Here is a 22,968-nt window from a genome sequence, read left to right on the forward strand (position 1 = left end):
AGGCTGAATGATGAAATTGACATTCCAGGAGATCTTGACAAGGCTGAATGGTGAGCTCAAACCAATGGGAAGTGTAGCAGGAACACAGGGAGGGGAAACATGCTTGACAACTCTTCACATGAAAAGGTCCTAAGCACATGCAATGCCGGGTTGACCCTTCAACAGAAGGAGAGGACTGCAGGCAAGGGCTGTAATTACGTCCCTGCTCCACTCTCTAGCCACACCACATCTGCAGGCAATCGGCAAACTAGGGAGCATCCCAAGTTGAAGGCAACCACAAAAGTGAGTGGCTTTTCCATAGAACAGCCCTTGTGGGGACTCAGGAAACTTTCTCTGGAAGGTGGTGGTAGGGCGGAACCCAGGGGCTGTGGAGCCTGAAGTTTAGGTATTCGGAGGGCCTCATTTAGGGGAAAAGAAGACAAAACAGAGCCCTAGGAGGAGCCTGGGCAAATAAGGCATCTTTAAAAAAAAATTATTTGTTTGTTTGGCTGCGCCAGGTCTTAGGTGCAACACGTGGGATCTTTCTTAATTGTGGCAGTCAAACTCTTAATTGCAGCATGCATGTGGGATCTAGTTCCCTGGCCAGGGATCAAACCCGGGCCCTCTGCATTGGAAATGCAGAATCTCAGCCACTGGACTACCAGGGAAGTCCCAAATAAGGTATCTTGAAGCTTCAATTTCTTTAGCTTCTTGGGAAACCTGCCTCTGCTGTAAAAGAATAGAGTTAATGAGTGCACAGGTGTTTTTGCTTTGTTTTATTTTGTTTTGTTTTAAGAAATTTAAAGGCAGAAGTAGCAGACTTATTCTCTCTTCTCTCAAGGGCAGAATTATCACTCACAGGTCCACAGTGAAGGGATACTTCCTGAAAAGTCAACAGTGGGATGAGCAGCCTTCAGAAGTAGTAATTCAGGACATATTCGCGCAGAGGCTTGACTCTGGGGAGACGGCCCCTGCTTGCTGGAGAAGCTGGACTAGATGGGGGATTTCAAACTATGCTCGGCAGCTCCTGGGAGCCCTCAGGGGAAATAAGACAGGAACTCTTCCTTCAAACAAAATAGTTTGCTGTATCTGTTTCATTTTTTAAGCTTTGGTAAGATATCATTTTTACCAAGAATTGTACATCTTGAAAAGAGAGAAGATGGAAGAGAAGTGAGAGCAAGAAGGAGAGAAGCTTTGAAAACAACTACGCTATATGAATTTACACCCCTCTTTAATCCCTATTCTTCAGTTACTCTAAACTACCCTTGTGTCCTGTTAAGGAAGCTGGCAGGAACCCAGGGACCACAAAAACAAAAAGGCTGGCCTCAGATTTTTTCACCCCTGCCCAAAGTTTGTGTGTGTGTGTGTGTGTGTGTGTGTGCACGCGCACGCGTGTGTGTTTGTGCATGAGTGTATCCATGCACTGTTTCCTGTTTTAAATTTGGTCCACTAAAGTATATATGAATTCAATCCTAGTCTCCTCTGAACTTGGAATAATTCCAAATAAATAAGTTGTGTGCTACATTGAATGATGATTTTGAGAAAAGCACATAGTGAGCTGTTGGAAGAGCAGAGACCATGGCTTTTTTAAGCCCCTACAGAGCTCCACAACCATTCACGTGGCAGGTTCTGTGATAAAGGTTCATGACAAATGTGGGAATTTGGGGGAAAGTAGTTAGTGGGAGAAAGGGGAGAAGATTCATTTCAACTAGGGGACCATGGAGACTTCCTGATGCAGGTAGGCTTTGGTGAATGGTTGAAGTTTGGATTGTATTTCTCCAGATGGCTCTAGGAGGAGACAGACATCAGAGAGTAGGGTATCTTAAAGATAATAAGGGTAAAGTAACTTCTTTTCAATATAGATTTTTCAAATGAAGAAAGAAAATGCATGCCAGACATAGAAAATTTTAAATAGTAAATGCTCAATAAATGTTAATTTTTCAAGTGCCAGACACTGTGCTGTGCATTGTACATGTGTTATTTGTCTCGTAATAATCCTATGAAATAGATACAAACTACTATCATCTCCGTTTTGCAAATTGTTTTAGAAAGTTTAAATAAATTGACAAAGATTACACAGCTAATGAGTGGAAACACAAAGTCTCAAATTTGTGGTGATCTGATTCCAAAACCTGTGCTCCTAAGTACTACGCTAAGTTTTAGAGCAAATATGCAACATTATAAATAATTACACCATCAAGAGACAACTACTATTAATATGTTCTTGTAATTCCTTCTGGTCTTTTATTATGCTTGTTTTAAACATAAAGTCATAGGATGTACAAAGTTTTTTACTTAGCATGGTTGAATGTTTATGGCATAAACATTTTCAACTGTGTTAGTCCAGGTCCTCCAAGAAGCATATACAGAGACAGGATTTAACATACAACAGTTGTATTAAGGGGAATTCCACGTGAGAGAAAGTGGAAGGGAGCTGAAGAAAGCTGCAAGGGCTGTAAAACTGGGATGTAAGTCTGATCTTGAGGGAAGGAGAGAGGGAAGGAGAGTGGGGTAGAAGTATCCTAGATCTGCATTCAGTCTAAAGGAAGTTTAACAAGGCTGTCAGGAAATCCCTGAGCCAAAGTCAGCCATCAAGGAGTCCCATGTCTCCCAAGAAAGGGTGCCCTGAGTCACTGGTGGGGAGCAGCTCATGGGAAGCATGGCCTCAGGGCAAATGGAAATAGTTTTCAGAGTGCTGTAGCTGAGACCCATGGCCAATTAAATTCCTGTAGTTGAAGGTCTGTGGGGTACATTCATGTGGTCACTATCCCATGGTAATTAAAATGTCATATGAAATGGCTGCATAATATTCCATCTGTGGAAGTCCCATGATTACTTCTATTTTGAGTGTATATGTATGGATGTGTTTGTATGTTTTGATTATTATAAAGAATTCTACAAGGAACATCTTATTAATGTACTTTTATGTATAGAATTAATGGATCAAATCATGTTTGTTGTTTGCAAGCCCTTGATGAACTTTGTCAACGTGCTTTCAGGTAATGCACTGATATTATTGGACAGTAGGATTTATGGGGACAGGATAATTATGGCTGAATGGGTGGGATAAGGCCACATTTTGAAGGGTTTTGAATGTCAGCCTGAGATCTTTCAAATTTATTTTGTTTTATTGAAGAGCTAAGGCTGAAATGAAATTGGATTCATATTTTAACCCTTTTCCAATACAGGCATGATATGGGCTGAATGTAAAGAAATTTGGACTCAAGGCCCCAAGGAGTACTTATTTGAGTTGTGGAATATGCTTGACTTTGGAATGTTGGCAATCTTTGCAGCATCGTTCATTGCAAGATTCATGGCATTTTGGCATGCTTCCAAAGCCCAGAGCATCATTGATGCAAATGATACTTTGAAGGATTTGACAAAAGTCACATTGGGAGACAATGTGAAATACTACAATTTGGGTGAGTTTACAGTATACAGCTAATGGTGTTTATAAAATGCAGAATGTTCTTATAAAAGTACACATCAGGGCTTCCTAGGTGGCACAGTGGTTAAGAATCCGCCTGCCAATGCAGAGGACACAGGTTCAATCCCTGCTCCTGGAAGATCCCACATGCCACGGAGCAACTAAGCCCGTGTGCCAAAAAAAAAAAAAAAAAGTACACATCAATAGCAATTTGGTTACTACTCAATTCTCAAAGAATTGTTGGTCAGTTTCCGGCCTCTAAATAGTATCTGTATTTGAAGAAGCATGCTTTCTACTCCTTCCCTTGATATTTCTTCTGCCTGGAAGCCTCTTTTAGTCACAAGAATCATCTCACTTTATCTCTGGGATTAATTGGCTAACCACCAAACTTCATTGAGAATGCCTATGTTATGTCTTGGATTTATTTTTTTTCCTCTTGTCTATTAGAAATAGTACACATTTAACTACAATTTCCATTTAAGGCATATAAACTATTTAGAAACAAGGGAATTGCTGGAAGCCCTAGAGGGGCCCCAATAAATAACACCACTTTTTCTCACCCAGTCTTTGAAACTAGATGAGAAATAAAACAAAAAGCTAACATGGAGACCAGATCATCACCTCTAATACTGACAAAGTTCAGGGTAGATGACATAATTCTGAGTTTATTAGCCAACCGGCTCAATAATATTGAACCCCAGGCTTAGGCAGATGTATCCTCCAATTTCTAGACAGCGATGGACAGGGCAGTCTGCCCCAAAAGGGGGTATGTCAGCAAGTGTCTGATCATGGGGGATTCTTCCATAGAGGACCAGAGGAGAATTCTCAAGAAAAAAAGGGCAGAGCTGAACCCAGTATGCTCAATATCCACCCCGGTTTAGCAATCAGATAAGTCATTCCACCTCCCCAGGAGGAAAGTGACTAAGGGATAGAAATAGGTTCGTTATTTGCTTAGGGAAAATCTCTCCTTGTAGAAACCTAGGGTGGGGAAAACATATTCTCTTTGAATACTTATTTCAAATCCTCTGATAAGATGTCAGTTAACATTCAGTTAACATCTCTATGGGTTTTATTGGCTATATCACATAGGGATTTCTTTTTTATTATTTCTTTTTAATATTTAGTTAACAATTTTTAGTGCATAATGTAGGGCTTTTATACAAGGATATATTGTACAGCACAGGGAATATAGCCATTATTTTATAACACAATTTTTATATTATATGGAATTTTAAAGTCAAAACTGTCTATATATTGCACTTATATTCAAAGTGCTATAAAAAAAGAAACTGCTTTTATTAATTTATTGTATCCTTTCCTGATTCCACTTCTCAGCAAATAAGCAAATACAAATTTGTAATTATATTTTTCCTCTTTCTTACACACTGCCTTGCATTTTTCTTCATAATGGTTTCTTAATTAGGTTTTTGATAACCTGATGTAATAATGCCAGAAAAATTCACAAATGAATAATTACTATATTTTTATGATAAAAATAGACTTGGGTGACCAACATAAATTAGTAAGTTTAAGTAAGTCCAAAAGCCCCAAATTACATTATAGTGTAATTATAGTTTAAGATTAAATAACAATATCATTTATTTAGGGACTTTTTTCTTTTATTATAGTTTAAGGTTAAATAGTAAATGCTACCATTTAGATTGTGCCAAGCACTTTCTAAACACTGAATATATGTTGACTTACTGAATTCTCACAACAGATGACAGAGGTAGAAGCAGTATTATCTCATTTTTAAAGATGGGAAAATAAAACTAAGAAGTAATTTGTACTAGTTCTTCCAGTTGATTTTAGGTAAATGATAGATAGATACATAGATAGGTGATAGATGATAGATAAATAGATGATAGATGATATAGATAGATGATAGATATAGATAGATAGATGATAGATAGATAGATGATAGATAGATAGATAGATAATAGATAGATAGATAGATAGATAGATAGATAGATAGATAGATAGATAGATATTGGAATTTTTACATATGCCGAGTCCATAGTTTGCACTCTTAACCACTATGCTATACCCTTATGGGAAACATCCAGCACACCAGGGAGGTAATTTTCTCAATAAATTCAGGAGCTCAGATACACCTGACACTTAAAGAAGCCCATAAAGATAAAAAGTCTTCCATCAGGAACTGGATTGCTAATGCAATTATATTTCTATACCAGAAAAGAAGCTACCTAAGTTAAAACCTTAAATCAATTCACCATAACTCCTGTCTTTCCTTTCTCCTAGCCAGGATAAAGTGGGACCCCTCCGATCCTCAAATTATATCTGAAGGTCTTTATGCAATTGCTGTAGTTTTAAGTTTCTCCAGAATAGCCTACATTTTACCAGCAAATGAAAGCTTTGGACCCCTGCAGATATCACTTGGAAGAACAGTGAAAGACATCTTCAAGTTCATGGTCATATTCATCATGGTGTTTGTGGCCTTTATGATTGGAATGTTCAACCTCTATTCCTACTACATTGGTGCAAAGCAAAATGAAGCCTTCACAACGTATGTGCTTTCAGATATTTTGATCATGGAGACAGTTGATTAAATAAGTGTTAGCTTAACAGTGTTCATATGCATCCGTGGGATAAATAATGTTTTGGTAAAGACTTCATTTCCAGTTACTCTTTAACAGAAGGAGAGGATTTTAAAATGTGTTGGAAAAAAATAATGTGTAGGCAACCTCCGTAATATTAAGTAACAATAGCTAACATCTTTAGGGCTAGGGACTACCTCACACACATCATTTTATTATCTCTGTTCCAGGAAAAAAGAAAAGAGGAAATTGAAGTTCAGAGAAGTTAAATGATGTGCTGAATGCTGCATATAGCTGCTAGTATGTAGAAAAGCCAGGACATAGTCCCTTGTCCACTGACTCTAGCATCTGTGCTCTTCACTGCTGTGTCCTTCTGCTTACTACAGACTCCTGGGATGCTGACTATGAGAACAGCTGCTTCCTAATTCAGTTTGTTGGACCTTATCATTGAAAAGATCCAAGTTATCAGTAGTGACAAGAGTTTTAATTTATGTTCACCATGGACACACATGTTTTTTATAAAGTGTGTTTGGAATACATTATTCAAATATTAGGTATTCAGTGTTACAATGAGAAGTATTGACTGAAGCATAACCTATTATCCATATTCCTGTAAACCACCTGGGCTAAGAGAGGGGCTTAGTTTAGGGTCAATAATTATGCTTAAAGCATTGAAATTCCTACCTAAGACATGTCAATGATTTTGGTAACATTGACTATGTTTATATTGTTATATTTTCCTTAAGATACCTTAAGATACATACTGTTTTAATCTTTTTATTGGAAATTAGTGGAAGTACAGATAGCAGGAAATCCAAAAGTACTCTAGCAGATAGCATTGTTTTTTATTAAGTAATACATTTAACACTTACATTGCTAAAGCTATGGATTATTTAAATGTTAAAACTGTGGTTATGTAATTATGCTAGCATTTATTGAGTGCTTAATATATTCTAGATAGTGAGCTATGTGCTTCATATACACAATATTACCTCATCCTTGCAACAATCCTGGAAATAAATAATTATTATACCCATATTACAGAAAAGAAAACTGAGGCTCAGGGAAGTAAAGATTTTCTCATGATGTATCTAGTAATTTTCAAAGACCCTAAATCAACTCACTTTTATTATGGTATCATTGTCGTTTATTTGTACACTTTATCATTTGCTTTCTCTCCTTTTTCCCCAGAGTGGAGGAGAGTTTTAAGACACTGTTTTGGGCTATATTTGGACTTTCTGAAGTGAAATCAGTGGTCATCAACTATAATCACAAATTCATTGAAAACATCGGTTATGTTCTTTATGGAGTCTATAATGTTACGATGGTCATTGTTTTGCTAAATATGTTAATTGCAATGATCAACAGTTCATTCCAGGAAATTGAGGTATAATCTCTATACATTTGTACACTACACGCTACATGTTTTAACTATTCTAGGGGTCAACTCAGCATTGGTGGTGACAGTATAGACTGCTTTCCATCTATTCTTTTCCTTTTTATATATTTCTTTATATACTTTATATACAGTATGGAATATCTATACTTTTTATATACATTATACTCAGTAATCTGGAAACTTTTAATGCTTTGCTTCCAAACTCAGCATCTGTGAGTGTGGTGGGCTAGTAAGGCATAAGGATGAGAAACATTGTGCGATTTATTATTATTTACAAACCCTTTAGAAATACTACATCAGCATGAATTTATATTTTATTCAAAAAATTATTGCTTACGAATACCACTAGTTTTGAGTGATGTTCAAAGTTGTCCCTTTCTCAAGTTCAGAGTGATAGCATACATTTTTATTCCAGAAATCTTGGTCTGTCTTCCAAATTAATCAAAGTAGTGATCTGTTGCATAATAAGAGTGAATATTTTTTCACAGTATTTTTTAGAATGTGGAAGAATACATTTTATCTTTCAGTGTGTTTATAAACACACGCAAGTTTTGAGGTCTATGGATCTATAATCCTGATAAAATTTTAGGCAGATTTAGGAAAGAGTGTGTGAGTAGTACCTTAACATTTTTGAAAAACTCTTGGTGTCTGGGGTCTGAGAGTGCTGTAGGCATCATTACTTCCATCTAGTCACACAGTGTAAGAAGCATCCCAGTACTTCTGTTTATGTATTTTCTTGCTGAACTGTCATGTGTATTTGTACAGGATGATGCTGATGTGGAGTGGAAATTTGCAAGGGCCAAACTTTGGTTTTCCTACTTTGAGGAGGGAAGAACTCTTCCTGTTCCCTTCAACCTGGTGCCAAGTCCAAAGTCCCTGTTTTATCTCTTACTGAGACTTAAAAAATGGATTTCAGAGCTGTTCCAGGGCCATAAAAAAGGTTTCCAGGAGGATACAGAAATGAACAAGGTGATTTGACTCGATAATTTGAAATTATATTTTTAAATGCTGAAACCATTATAACCACTGTGCCACATCCCTTTATAAAGAAGCAGTCTGATGACATGTCCATCTATTCCCAAAATGTAATCACTTAGCTCAGAGCAGTCCTTTGGCTTATGTCTGTTTATTAGGAGCATGCTGGACATTTTCTACTTAAAGAGATAAGAAAAATTTGTGAAATGTAACTAATAATATATTATATTATCTGAAGTGCGTCCTGAAAGGAAGAGCTATTCTGGGCCCAATTTTTGCTGTTGTGGCTACATGTCCCTTACCTCACCTTCAATTTATACAGCTAGGTATATTTATATACCTCAGTTTATACAGCTTCAGTTTTTTGCATGTTCAGTTCATATAGCTAGCTGATCATGACTTGGGGGAATCTGACAGACTCTTAAGTAAGTTCTACATTGAAAAGTTCAGAAATCAATTGCTCACACGTAGTATGGGAGACCAGATTTGGTGTTAAGTTGTTCAAGAAAGAAATATCTAAGAAGACTCATTGGAAACAATTATCCCATGAGGCTGTGCCATTTTAAGAAGCCATGAAAGAGGTCTAGTGCTTAGATGAGGGAGTAGAACGGTCACAGTGGGTTTAGAAATGTGTGGAGCACGTGGAATGCTGTGTGGAATGCATGGTGGGTGGGGAGGTTACTCTCTGCAAAGAACTCTGAAGGGGACAGAACTTTATATCCAGGAGGAGCACTGAGAGACCAGATGGCTCCAGAGGAGGAGGGCCAGGAAGGGGATGGGTGTGGATATGGTGTCATATTATGGGGAAGTGAAGGAGCAGGCTGCTTCATCTATAGAAGGAGGAGTGAAGAGGTATAAAATGAATATTCTTTTCAATTCCCAATTTCAATGAGGAAACACATTTAATTTTCTTTTCAAAAATAGGAAGAGAGGCAATGGGCAAAAGTTGCAAATAGTTCATTTTTAGTTCCATGTAAAAAAAAATTGTAACAACAAAATCTGCCCAACAGAGTGGTGGGCTGTCTTGTGAAATAGTGAGCTCCCCATCATTGCAAGTAATCAGTAAATGTTAGATGACCAACATTAGGAAGTTATAGATTTTCCTATACCGGGTGGGCTACTGGGCCAAATGATTGTAAAGTTTCCTTGCAATTATAAGATTCTATTTTGAATAAAAGGAAAGTGTTCTAATTTCTGATGGATTCACTGCTTACTACATGAGATTCTCAAGTTAGGTTCCAGGACTTCAATTTCCTCAACTGTAATATGGGAATAAAAATTACATCTACATAATGAAAATCAACTCAGATAAATACGTAAAAGTGCTTTGAGAATTCTAAAGCCCTCCATAAATATATTATGATTATTTGGTATAGGAATTTTGGAAAAATATGCCATCTTTGGTGCACTCCCAGATGTATAACTTATAGAACTCAGTGGGTTGAATGGCAAAATTTTCCCTCACTTTACTTAATGTTATTAAGTGTATAGCTTAAAGGTGTGATTAGAACTGCAACCTGAGACAATTCAGTCTCCAAAGGAAATGTCCAAGTACTCACCAAAGAGAAGACCTAAATAAAAATATGTTTCTCTCATTGAAACTTCCTGGAGAATTAGACCAGATGGCTTTTAGAATATGGAATAAAGAAAAGAGTGAAATTCGTTTTATAATTCCCAATGTAAAATTAGCGATTGTACTTATTTTACTCTCTATCTTTAAAAGAGAAATGAAGAAAAGAAATTTGGAATTTTGGGAAGTCATGAAGACCTTTCAAAATTATCACTTGACAAAAAACAGGTAAGATCACATTTGAAAATATGAAGCCACGCATATAACCAGGCTTATCTTCTCAGAGAAAAGGACAAAAGTTCAGAAGCAATTTCAAGAAACAGTAGACACATTAAAGAATTAACAATTTAACAATGCTCAAAGAATCTGTTATTGAGAGGTGAAAATAAGCCTGTGTCCAATTAATCGGCAAAAAGAACTACATAGCTGTTTAAGACCAATAGTAAACACATATTTTGGGGTATTTATGAGTGATGGAATATAGGAATTGTGATATAAAGAAGGAAAAACTAAAGCAATAGAGGGATCTGTTAGGGACCTGATGGAGATACAACTAATTGTCAGCAGTTCAGGTGGAGATTATGCACACTTACAGAGCTGCATTATTTGTCAGCAATCGAGAAGCTGCCAAAAAAAAAGGCACCCTGAGAATTCAATGGCTCCTGTTTATAATGAGCAATATACCCCGGAGCTGAATCACCTCCCTAATTTGGAGTGGCAAAACCCCTGATGATGAGGACTTTTGCTTCGTTCTGACAGCAAGTACATAGTAGGGGTGCAATAATGCTTGTTGCTGAGGGAAATTATGAGTGAATTAATGAGGAGAAGGGCAGTGTATCAGGTGGGACGGGCATTTAGTTGCACATTAAAAACAAACAAACAAGCAAACAAATCATGGTGTTTTCAACAAGACAGTTGTTTTTCCCCCTCATTTAACTCTCCAGAGTTGGCAGTACAGGACTGTTGTCAGGAGTGAGTCTCTGCTTTTCCTGGATATTTTTTGTCATAGTCAGTTGCAAGATGACAGCTTTACCTCCACTTTTCAGGCATGTAGAAGGAATGGGGCAAAGGAAAAGTGGGCCACTAGCCGAATCACCTTCAGAGATGCCTCCTAACAATTTCTGTTATTATATCTCAGTAGCCAGAACTCTGCTACAGGGCCACCCCATGGGACACAAATGCCAAGGAGGGACGCTATTTTGTTCTGTTTTTAAGCCAAGTGTGTTACCTCCTCCTACAAAAGAGGAATACTTTTAAGTATTGATATAGTAAGAGCATTGGACTAAGTAGTCATAAGATTGGGATCTCATCTTATCTCTGCCCCTGTAGCAATTCATTTGGCTTCTCTGAATCTTGATTTCCTCATTTACAAAATAGGAGTGATCAGGTTGTACAGCCCATCACACAAAATTGTTGGGAGGATTCAGTTGATGCTTTGTAAATCACCAACACTATTATACAAATAGTGAAGAACTTGTTATAAAGAAGCAGCTTTTTGATATTTGGTTATGAATAACACAATAAATTTTTTTCAAAAATAGGTCAGTGTAAGTTGGATTTTATAGTTTCCCAGGAAGAAATTACTTGTGCTGAAAGTATGATGAGTGTATGATAATAAAGCATTGGACAAATATGAGAAAAACTAAGGGGATCAAAATGCCTTTTTTTCTTTATGATAGAAACTATAGTATCTTTCAAATCAAATAATTTTATTTTCTTTGTAGTTTCTCCCCAAATGTAGGAAATTAAAAATTGTTTTAATCATCTGGAAAATACATTTTATATTTTTTAAACATGGCTTGGATTACTGTACACTTTTTGATAGCACATATTTCAATCCCAGATAAAACAAACTCTTTAGGAGCAACGCTAAGCCTCCGTATCTGCTCACACTGGTAGATCAATAAAATGTTGATTCCAGTGTCAGCTGAACCTTCTAGAGACCCTTTTGAGTGACCATTTATTGTGGCAGCCATGGAAATGTATGGCTCATGACTTCTTTCAGGAGAGAGCCTGCTTCAAGGAGTTCGGTCAGCTGACAGCCTCCAGCTGCGGCATCTTTGGGGTCCCCTCAGCTTTCCCACCATGGCCATGCTTTTTAAGTCCTGGATAGTTCATCCCAACACAGGACCTCTCTTGGGGCACCCTGCACCGGAGCTCCCCAGTGGGCTGGCTGACATTCTCAGACCATCTTATTACCTTTTCCTCTTTCACAGGTGAGCCACGCCTCACCGTCTGGGAGCTTTCTCTGCCCTCTGTTTCCAATTCCCATCATCTTTCCCAGGCGTAATTCTGAATACATCTCATACTTCTAACTTTGTCTTGGCATTTGATTCCTAGAGGACTAAATCAACACAAATGTCTACTTTATTTTCCCTTGCCATGTAAGCTTGTGGTGAACAAAACTGAGGCACATTTCACATAGCTTGCTTTTGCTTGATACATTAACTATATTCCTGAAGAAATGTTCTTAAAGCAACCATTTATAGTTCCAGTCATTTTTGCCTGTTGTGGCTGAGATGAACTCCTGCTGGAACATGTTTGACGCTGATGTGTACTAAGAAAAACTCTCATGGTGTGTTTTTCCTTACCCAATTTGCATGGCTTTTGCTCATTCTTTTTCATAAAGTCTGTGTCTAAAATGACACAGGTTTCTGTTTGGCTGGGGTCTTCCTCCTGACTCCTTGAAGGTTAACGTGATTAGATTGCACAAAGCTTCCTTCACATCTGCTCCACGTACACTATATAAATCAGTCTGGTGAACCATATAAAAATACTTTTCGAAATAAAGTAGGAGTAAGCATACCTGTTTATTATCTTTAATCATCTCCTTCAGCTCCGAATATCACCTACTTTGGTGGTTGCTAGCATTAGCTTTTCGGACCTATAGTCTGAAAGGACAGCATACATTAATATTTAGTCTCTGCCGTACCATATTACATGTGTAAATGTGAAAAAGTCCAATAACTTCTTGAATATTTGCTGTGTTCCAGCTCTAGAACAGATCACCTTCAAGTTGTCAGTTTCTGAGCAGGTCTTACACTCCATGGACCACAGGCCAGTGTGGAGCATAGACACGTTATCTTAGCATTTTGGGTCCATTCTGCACTGGATTGAATGAGATGTGGAAATTTTTTTTTATCAGTTACATATCCAGGAACTATGTTCTTTAGCTTTTAATTAGGTCAGGGGCTTTCTTTTTGGTCATCTGATGAAACAATCATATAATGTAGTGGTTCCAATTTGTTACTATCACCAGGGTCACTTCGCCAGATGAATTTGTACAAATCACCCATCCTCTTCTCCAGGTCTATCAGGTTAAAATCTCTGGCCATGGGGCCTGAAAATGTGTATTTTAATAAGTCCTTAGGAGATTCTAATGTTCATCGGGGTATGGGAATCACTGAATATTTCATTCCCTAAATGACTTAGTCATGGACTTAAATGCATCAGTAAAAAGCAGTATTCAGCAAAGTATCTCCAGAAGAAACAGAGCAGATTAAAACCAACCATGAAATAGGCCTAAAGCCACATAGTAGATATTTATCCTTCTGTGCAATAATAATAGCTGTTGACACCTGTACAACATCTACTATGTCAAGGTACTCATTCTACACATCTTATCTCTAATCCTCACATTAGCTCTAGGAGGTAGGTAATGTTATTTTCCCTATTTTATACATGAGATGCCTTAGGGTAACAGAGGTGAAATGACTTGCTCCCAGTCCCACTTCAGACACATGACAGGGCCAGAATTCAAGTCCATATCTGCTTGATTCCGAGCAAGAGCTTTTATAGCACTTACCACTGGTTTCATTTCATATGTGCACCCCCTGCTGACTGAGCATACTTCCTCTACATTTTCAGCTCATTGCTTTGCCAGCCTCAGATGCTTGTGGGAAATGGGAGGCGGACCCCCAGAATTGTTGCTATGTCCAACAACATAAAAAATTCCAAGACTGAGGCTTACTTGTTATTCTTAATGAACAACAAACAAGTTGTTTAGTGTCCCTCACTCTAATCCTACAATGAAGCTGCAGCAGGGTGAGAAATGCTAATATCAAACTAATTACTAGGAAGTGAAAAAAAGAAACATAAAAATGCAGGAAATGTGGTAGAAAGTATGGGGGAAAAAAGACCAGGCAGTGCTTCATTCAGAACTGGAGTGCATATTTGTATCTTAGTCAGGAACAAAGCTTACACCCAGTCCTTCCTGCTTGCACTCAACAAGCCCCCCTTTCCCACACCCATTGCATTATATATCAGTACCATCTGTAAATGTCCAAATCACCAAGGTTTAAATGCTATTCATATTGCCAACTGAATTCCCTTGACTTCCCAGTCTATTTTAGTAGCTGTACATCAGAACAAATATAAATTAGAATTTTCTGCCACCAAGTGGTAATAATGCTTCTTTGCACCATTGGCTAAGTTTCTTCTTACTTATTACTCCTTAGTGTTATTAAATTTTTAAACATGAATACATACTGTGTATTAGAAACTGATTAGAAATTTTTGCTGCACAAATGTTATATTTATATCCAAATTCATACTTCAGATTTAGAGCAGAACTAGTCACATAAAAGTGATCCAAATGAATTTATAACTACTTAGTCATATACCATTTAACTATACCAGTGGTTCCCACTGAGAGGTGATTTTGATTCCACACTTCCAGCAGTTCAGGATTCATTTGTAATACCTGGAGACTTTTTTGGTTGTCACAACTAGAGAGGGGAACTGTTATTGGCTTCCAGGGGGTCAAGGCCATGGATGCTGGCAAACATTGTACAATGCACTGGGAGTCCCCCCACGATAAAGAATTACCCAGCCCAAAGTGTCAAAGGTGTTGCAACTGAGAAATCCCAGACGGTGCATGCAAAGGCGAGCTGTGCATTATGCTAAAACTGTATGACACACTGTAGCTGTAGTCACTGACACGTCAAGATCTACAATCTGGAAAAGCTACAGTTATACCCATTTTCAAATGATCAGAAAACTGTTTTCTAGCATTCCTGGTACTGTTACCTCTTCTGTGTCATCCAGGGCATTAATTTGTAGGTCGTGCCTCAGATCTTAAAACTTGTTTCAGATGTATCTTTCCCATGTGGTTGAGTGGCAGCCAACTGGTTCATAAACTTGGATTGTACATGTCTTGTATAGTTAGGTGTCCAGAAACCAAGTAAACTCTATTAGTGACCTGAAAGCACTTCTTCCTTCATTTATTTCACCAACAAACGACTTTTGAGCACTTAACATCTGTTGGACAGTGATGGCTCTGGAGACACTGAGATAAACTAAACAAAGTCCCTTTTTCTGTGGAGCCCAGGAGGATGTGGACAATAAGCCAGTGAATAAAGTAATTGGCAATTGTGAAGCATGTTATGAAAGATGCAACAGTCCTAGCTTGCTCAAGATCTATTTTCATGGGCTAGGCAGAGAAAGCCATTTCAGGAGCTTATGTGTTGAGCTAAACTCCTGAGAATCAGACAAAGCAAGTCAGCCAAGCAAAGAGCCAGGAAAAGAGTGTTTTAGGAATTGGAAACAACAAATACAAAGGCCTTAAATTAGAAAAGAGCAAATGAAAAATGGTCTGCATGGTGTTAGCATGATATTAAGTTTCCAAAAAGAGGATTATTGCCAGAGGCATGGTGTGTTGTGGAGCTGCCTTAATTTGGGACACTTGACACATCGAGTATTAAGGTGCACCCAATTGTTTCTAAAATATCTCAAAAAGTATAATTTTTCACTTTCTTATTTCCATGAACACCATTTGGATGTGTTAGTGGCCTCTAACGGAAGAAGGAGACATCAAATTAATGATTTGCAACCATGAGGCTGTGCATTCATGACTAGATGGATGTGATGCACAAAGATTCCCTTCCTCTGGATCCTTTCCCTCTGATTATGAACCTGTCCTTACCCTCCATGCTTTATCATAAACACTGGGAGATGGAAGTGAGCTCGATTCTGGTCATCATGTTTAATGATATCTTTAAAACTTAAATCATAGTTTGAAATCCAGGAATCATGTCTAATATATCAAATATCATTACATTTTATAATGTCATTATAAAATGAATGATTATATTATTTGAAAATAAATATTAAAATTTATTAAAATATGTTGAAGTTTGCCTTTGTTACACAAATTCATAAATTAATAGGACTTGAAGGACTGTAGAGGTCACTAGGGCATTCCCTTCACTGTCAGAAGAGATTATAGGGGGACTTCCCTGGTGGTGCAGTTGTTGAGAATCCACCTACCAATGCAGGGGACACGGGTTCGACCCCTGATCCGGGACGATCCCACATGCCACGCAGCAACTAAGCCTGTGCACCACAACTACTGAGCCTGTGTGCTGCAACTACTGAAGCCCACTTGCCTACATCCCGTGCTCCGTAACGAGAACCCCGTGCACTGCAACAAAGAATAACTCCCCCCACTCACTGCAACTAGAGAAAGACCGCGCACAGCAAAGAAGACCCAACGCAGCCAAAAATAAATAATAAATTTATATATTAAAAAAAGAAGAGATTATAGCTTTTCTGCTAGTGTTCCACAGCTAACTTGTGGCAGAGCCACATTTGAGTGTCCAGGTTTCTGTCAAGTGCTCTTCTGCAGAACCCAAGCTGCCTCTCTGGATAATTTGGTCAGTTATATAATTTTATCTAAATTTTGTAAAAGTTAATATAAAGTAAAAAAAATACAGACATTTTGCTGACATTTTTAGAGAAGGTGGAAGAAAAAAGGGAAGCAGCTACACGAAAAAGGATGCTATCTAAACAATATCTTCACAATTGTACATTATTTTTTATGAATCTTATCAGCCTTGCCATATTTTTCCTATTATTATAACTCAACTAGATCAAAATTATTTATATTCTTCATTAAATACCCAGAACATAGCACAGCACCTTACATACAGAGGTCACTCATACATACTTGTTTAATGGATGAGTATACGCATAGTTGCTTGAATTCAGCGTGTGGCCATTTAAAGCATCAAAGCATTGAAGTTGTCTCATTGAGCTTTACCTGTAACAACTTAGATGTCATTGGGAAATATAAATCATGGCTGTCTTAGTAGATAGTCTTGAAGTTTCTTTTCCCCTGGAAAACAGTTTTGTACCCCCCAAAGGTATATATTTGGAGATGCAGTGTTTTGCTCAATTTCTCTTACTTATTTCTTTGTAAAACCATTTTTCCCTTTAGAAAATACCTTAAAGAGGTTTTTAACCATCCTCTTAGCATGTTAATATGGTACTTTACCCCCTCTCTTACAGATTACTTTCTTTGTTATTTTCCTGTTCAAGCAAATGTATTATTTGAAAAGTGCTGCCCAGATCAGATACTATACAGATCCTAAAATTCAAGTAGATTTATTAGTGCTTTCTTGGCACCTGAATCCTACCCCACAACAAAGTCTTACCCTGCTGTTTCTTCCGGAGTCTCATTACCATCTGCAGGTGTGGATGCTGTAGTCAGTCACGCTGGCCTGTTGATCCCTCATCAGTGGACTTCTGAGATCACCACCATTATTTTCTCAACTTGTTTGCCTCTTCCTCTACCAAGAATGTATCTGTAGGAATGTTAAAGCATGACTCTCATGACAACATGATTGATAGTCGCAAAGTCTAATAGTGGAGTCCTCAGGCAACCACTAATAGCCACTGAGAGGCTGAACACACCTAAAGTGTCTATGATCTGTCTTGGAAGACAGCATATTAAGCAAGTTAGGTTAAAATGGCACTACACACATAGAAAATATTATTTATATATTTGAGACTATTAGTTCAAATATGTATGAGATAAATAGCATCACATTATTTAAAAATTAAATAATAATCTATTTCTAATTCTTTTCAAATTACAGTTTGGGCATAGTAAGCAATCAAGTATAAGAAGTTCAGAAGATTTCCAGTTAAACAGTTTCAATAATCCTCCAAGACAATATCAGGTAAGCATGAATTTTTAAAGAAATAAGACTAGTTACTTGTAATATTTAGAAACTCAAACTGTGTGATTGTTTAAATGAAAATGAACTGTTATGATATTTTTCTCAATATCAAAATAATACACTAATTCAAAAATTACTTATTGAGTAACTACCATGTACCATTCACTTTCTAAGTACTAGAAATATAGAAGTAAACAAAATAGATGAGGTCTTGCCATCATGGAACTTAGAGCCTACATGATTATTGTAAAAAGTCTATCTTACAAAAAAATATAAAGAAAGTAAAAATCACTTCAAAGCCCATCACTGAGAAATAAAGACTACTTACTTTTCATGAGTATTCTGCTAGGTGATTATATGTATATAATTTTATATATTTTTTAATATTATTATAGAAATTTATGTATAATATCTAAATGAGTTAATACCTATATACTGAGTAATAGTTTTTCACTTCACAAAACATATATTCATATGGATTTTAATGGATGTACTGTATTCCTTTGTTCAAATAAATAATCCTCTATGGACATTTAAGGTTTATTTTTTTTCCACTATTGTAAGTAGTACTGCTATGAACATACTTGTCCATGTACTTAATTACATCCTTAGGATAATTTTGAAAGTGGGATTTTACTGTCTATCTTTTAATTTTGGGCTTGGGTAGTAAGATTTAGTTTAGCTATATATCCACCCAGGAATTCCTGTGTACATGCTGAGCCTCTTACTTTTTATGGAAAGTATGTAGTAAAAGCAATATTCTCATGGTAGAAGCCCCGGTGCTGGAGAAATATTATTACGTTGAAACTAGCCATTCCTAAATTATTATCAAGTATAAAATCAAAACTGGCTACATTCCTTGATAATGGAGGGGGAAAGCCATAAATGAGGGCACATTTGCTTAACTTTCCATTTCCACATGCAGAACTGCACACCTCTGACCTGCCCCACTGAAAAGCTGTGTCTTGCTCTAACACTTTTCAAGTAAAATACAAACAATGACATGAAGGATTGAATGGTTGCTCTAAACTTATCCTTTTCTCAAGAATTAACTTTTGAGTCATTAGCCCTGGTGATGTGAAAATTACTTTTAAATCTGGAGATAGTAGGCATTCCCTTCAGATAAATCATCTTAATCTTTCATACTATCACTTCTAAAGTGCTTACTAAAGAGAAAAAGACAAACTTATTCCAAATGAGAGATTTATCATGAACATAAAACTAAGGTGGATTTCTCTTTTTTCTGTCTAGAAAATAATGAAGAGGCTCATTAAAAGATATGTATTACAAGCCCAGATAGATAAGGAGAGTGACGAAGTGAATGAAGGTGAGTTGAACACAGGGATAAGTCAGCCCCTGAGCGTGAGCCAGGACCTGGGGCCTGAAGCCGTGCTGAGGGAGAGCTGGAGAGATGGGCGTGGGAAGGGTGCGCTTCAGCAGGAGAAGACAGGATCTCGCCAACCATCAGTATCGCTGCATACTGGGGAAACAGGTTATTTCTCCACAGCTGGGGGTAGATGCCACTTGCTAGATAAGTAACTACAGTCATCTTGTGGTATTTGTGGGAGGTTGGTTCCAGGACCTGTGTGGATACCAAAATCCATGGATGCACAAGTCCCTTATACAAAATGGAGTAAGTACTGCAGTCTACGGACCGTATCCTCACATGCAAAACCTGAGAATAGGGAGAACAAACTATTATATCTTTGGGGGGCTTGGAGGGAGAAGAAAGTGGTTGGGGATAGTGAGGGTCCATTGCCCCCAAACCCTGTAACATTTGCCACCAATGTTTCCCTTCTACTTACTTCAGGAGGACTTTTATTTTAAGTTTTCTCTATAATCTTTTCATTAACCAAAATACTTAGCTGAGAAAATAGAAACCTGCCCCTGCTAAAAAGTGATTTCCATTGAAAGGATTCAAAATACAGATATGTAGGATATTAAGACTGATTTCAGTCTACCCCAGAATCACTTGTTTCTTTGCATGACATATTTACAATTGACTTCTTATCACCCTTCTTTTTCAAAGGGGAACTGAAGGAAATTAAACAGGACATCTCAAGTCTCCGCTACGAACTCCTTGAAGAAAAAACTCAGAATTCAGACGACCTGGCAGAACTTATTAGAAAACTTGGGGAGAAATTATCAATGGAACCAAATCAAGAGGAAAGCAATAGATAATGCAAAGTCTTTCTTTAAAATTCATATTTATTTGTCCACTTGAAGCCATATTATTTTCTGATTTATTTTTTTAAGTGCCAATGTGACCAGCTTTTAAAGAAGAAAAAGTTCAAAGATAACTTGGGTCATCTTATTATTTGGAACTTTACTATTTAATATTTTTGGTGATTAAATTTCATTATTCAGGCTAAAGTGTGCAGATTATGATGAAAATTACGCCCAGTTGTTTGGTGCTTGTCTGTAAGCTGTTTTCTTAGGTGCAACTATTGTGCTGATGTGATTGCCATGCAGTGTCTGCCAGGGGATCATTTCAGCTCGCAGGGGTAGACACACCATACAGGTATTTCCCCTGATGGTGATTCCAGGCACCTTCTTGTCTGCTCTACGGATCCCCTGATGGCAACTTCCAGACTTGAAATCTAGAGAAAATAATCTCTTGCCATTTAGAGAATACTGTTTAATCATCTACCGTTCTTAGCCCCCATAGAATATGATTGATAATGTCTGTGCAAAATGGGGTTAAATCTTTCTTAAATTTTCTGATTCATCTCTTTGAAAATGTTACACTTACCAGTAAAAAAGTGTTTCCTTAACTGAACTCTGGAAACATAGTTCAGTTCTGTGTTTGTGTGTGTGTGTCTGTATTTGCACATGAGCATGTGAAATGCTTGTATTATTTTCTTTTGCAGCCAATATAGGTACTCGAAAGCTCTTTAAATTATACTTTTATTGTACAATGTACAATTTTTTATTTTATTGAAAAATTATTGACCAAATTAGAACCCTTTATTGAAGGAGTATCAAAGCCACAAACAATTCTGGTTATTTGGTTCAATTATAGCACAATGTTGTGCCATTTCCAAGGGACTTTACAGGTGAATTCCCACATTTGGCATCCAATGTAAAGAAAAAAATGTGTTGAGGGAATTTGCAAATACTTAGTATGTCCTACCCTCCTCTCAAAATATATAAAACAGGAATTTGAGTTCATGAGCATTTACTAAGAGGTTGCTATTACTTCCTGATGATGTGAGGCCATATCTAAAACAACTAAAAGAAAGAAATAAAGATTCACTATTTAGTTACCCAAAGACTGTCAACATTTAGATGATGCTGGGCATTGACTGGAAGTGCTGCTTTAAATTCAATAAAGAGAGTCTTCAAATGCAAATTTTAAATTTCATTTTAAAGATAAAATGGTCACAGAGAATCTATTTAGCCACAACTTTGATTTAGTTTACATCAAAAAACTTTTATGAACCAGATCAGAAAATATAGCTGGGATTTTATATTCAGTGATTTTGTATTTATAGGTATTACTTACAGAGAAGTTATTTAGTAATACAGAAAAGGTCTGTTTTCAAATGTTTTGTGACAATATTTGAATCAGAAATTGTAAAAATCAACCTCAAACCAAATGCACTATCTGTGAATTAAAATAATCTAAATGCACAAAAGCCTGTGTGTTGTGCCATGCGAGACTGGCCTCCCTGCCAAGGAGCACTGTATGACAGCAAATGGGCTTGACTCCAGAAGATTCTAGAAAAGAAATCTAGATTCCTCAGTGTCTTTTAAGTTGGGTTGACTTGACAAGATGAAAATTTTAGGAAATGCAACAGGCATGATGATGAGTTCCTCAGTAAAAGGCATTGAGATCAAGTGGTTAAGAATCCGCCTGCCAATGCAGGGGACACGGGTTCGATCCCTGCTTCAGGAAGATCCCACTTGCTGTGGAGCAACTAAGCCCGTGTGCCACAACTTTTGAGCCCGTGTGCCGCAACTACTGAAGCCCGCATGCCTAGAGCCCCTGCTCTGCAACAAGAGAAGCTACCACAATGAGAAGCCCGGGCATCACAACAAAGAGTAGCTCCCGCTCGCCACAACTAGAGAAAGTCTGTGTATGGCAACAAAGACCCAAGGCGGCCAATAAATAAAAAATAATTAATTAATTAACTTTAAAAAGCACAGTCATCCTTCAAAAATCTCAAGACCCCTGGCTTTACATCCTGTATTCATGTTGCAGTACACTTAACCTTTTAAAATTAGGTGATTAAGAAATTTAAATGTGTTTATCCAAACTGCTTTCTCTCATATTTCTCCTCTGAGATTTGGTGCTTTCTGGAAGTTTTGGACCACAAGGATGACACAACAATGATATCTGATGCTCTGACCATATAGCTACTCCCCGAAGGCCAAGCCTTGTGCACTCCTCATGGCAGACCATCCACCAAAGAACAAAATGAAGACCCTGGTTTTGTACATCACTGCCTAGTTTTACTCTCTGCTGTTCTCTTTACTCTGGAACTGAGCAATGACACAAATTCAATATGATTTTACTAAGAATATACAATGAACCACCAGAATGTACTGTCTGTTTAAAACTGCCAGGGATTAAAAGGAATAAAAATGTGTCTGACCTCAAGGAACCTGCAAGAAAGTAAAGAAATGGGACTTAATACAACTAGAAGAAGTGTTTATTGAGCACCCACCATGTGCCAGGCACTGTGTCAAACGCTTTTCATGCTCTATATAATTTAATCTAACTTAATGCTGACCACAGCTGTATGAGGTAAGTATTAGTACTATCCTCATTTTAGAAATGAGAAAACAGAGGCTTTTGGTGGCTAAGTAACTTGTACATAGAGTACATGTCAGAACAAGGAGCAAAACCTAGGCCTGCCTCACAGCAGAGGCCTCACACTTACCTGGGATCTTGACCGGCTGTTTTGGAGTGTGGTTGTCTCACTGTGAAGCTAGTATTTCAACCTCTAGGTGAGGAAAAATGGGCTGTACCTGAAAAGCCAGAGTTCCATTGTATACCCAGTCCAGAGACACAAAATCACGTTAACCAAGAAAGCCTATGGGTAAAGAGAAGATTTGGCTTCAAAAGGATTGCAGACATAAAAAAGAATAAAAGA

At 37.4% G+C, this 22,968-nt stretch overlaps 1 protein-coding gene across 1 annotated transcript in view; it reads left to right on the forward strand.

Annotated features, from left to right (window-relative positions):
- TRPC6 (transient receptor potential cation channel subfamily C member 6) overlaps nt 1–21,306 on the forward strand; it is a 131,676-nt gene extending 110,370 nt beyond the window's left edge. The window contains exons 6-13 of the mRNA XM_057695249.1: nt 3,168–3,401; nt 5,669–5,933; nt 7,156–7,351; nt 8,129–8,332; nt 10,062–10,136; nt 17,786–17,869; nt 19,121–19,196; nt 19,899–21,306. Coding sequence (XP_057551232.1) covers nt 3,168–3,401; nt 5,669–5,933; nt 7,156–7,351; nt 8,129–8,332; nt 10,062–10,136; nt 17,786–17,869; nt 19,121–19,196; nt 19,899–20,050 — 1,286 coding nt within the window. The 3' untranslated portion in view covers nt 20,051–21,306. The remainder of the gene's footprint in view (nt 1–3,167; nt 3,402–5,668; nt 5,934–7,155; nt 7,352–8,128; nt 8,333–10,061; nt 10,137–17,785; nt 17,870–19,120; nt 19,197–19,898) is intronic.
- The last annotated feature ends 1,662 nt before the right edge of the window (nt 21,307–22,968 follow it).

This window comes from Hippopotamus amphibius, chromosome 9 (assembly GCF_030028045.1).
Source record: "Hippopotamus amphibius kiboko isolate mHipAmp2 chromosome 9, mHipAmp2.hap2, whole genome shotgun sequence".
Lineage (NCBI taxonomy): Eukaryota > Metazoa > Chordata > Mammalia > Artiodactyla > Hippopotamidae > Hippopotamus > Hippopotamus amphibius.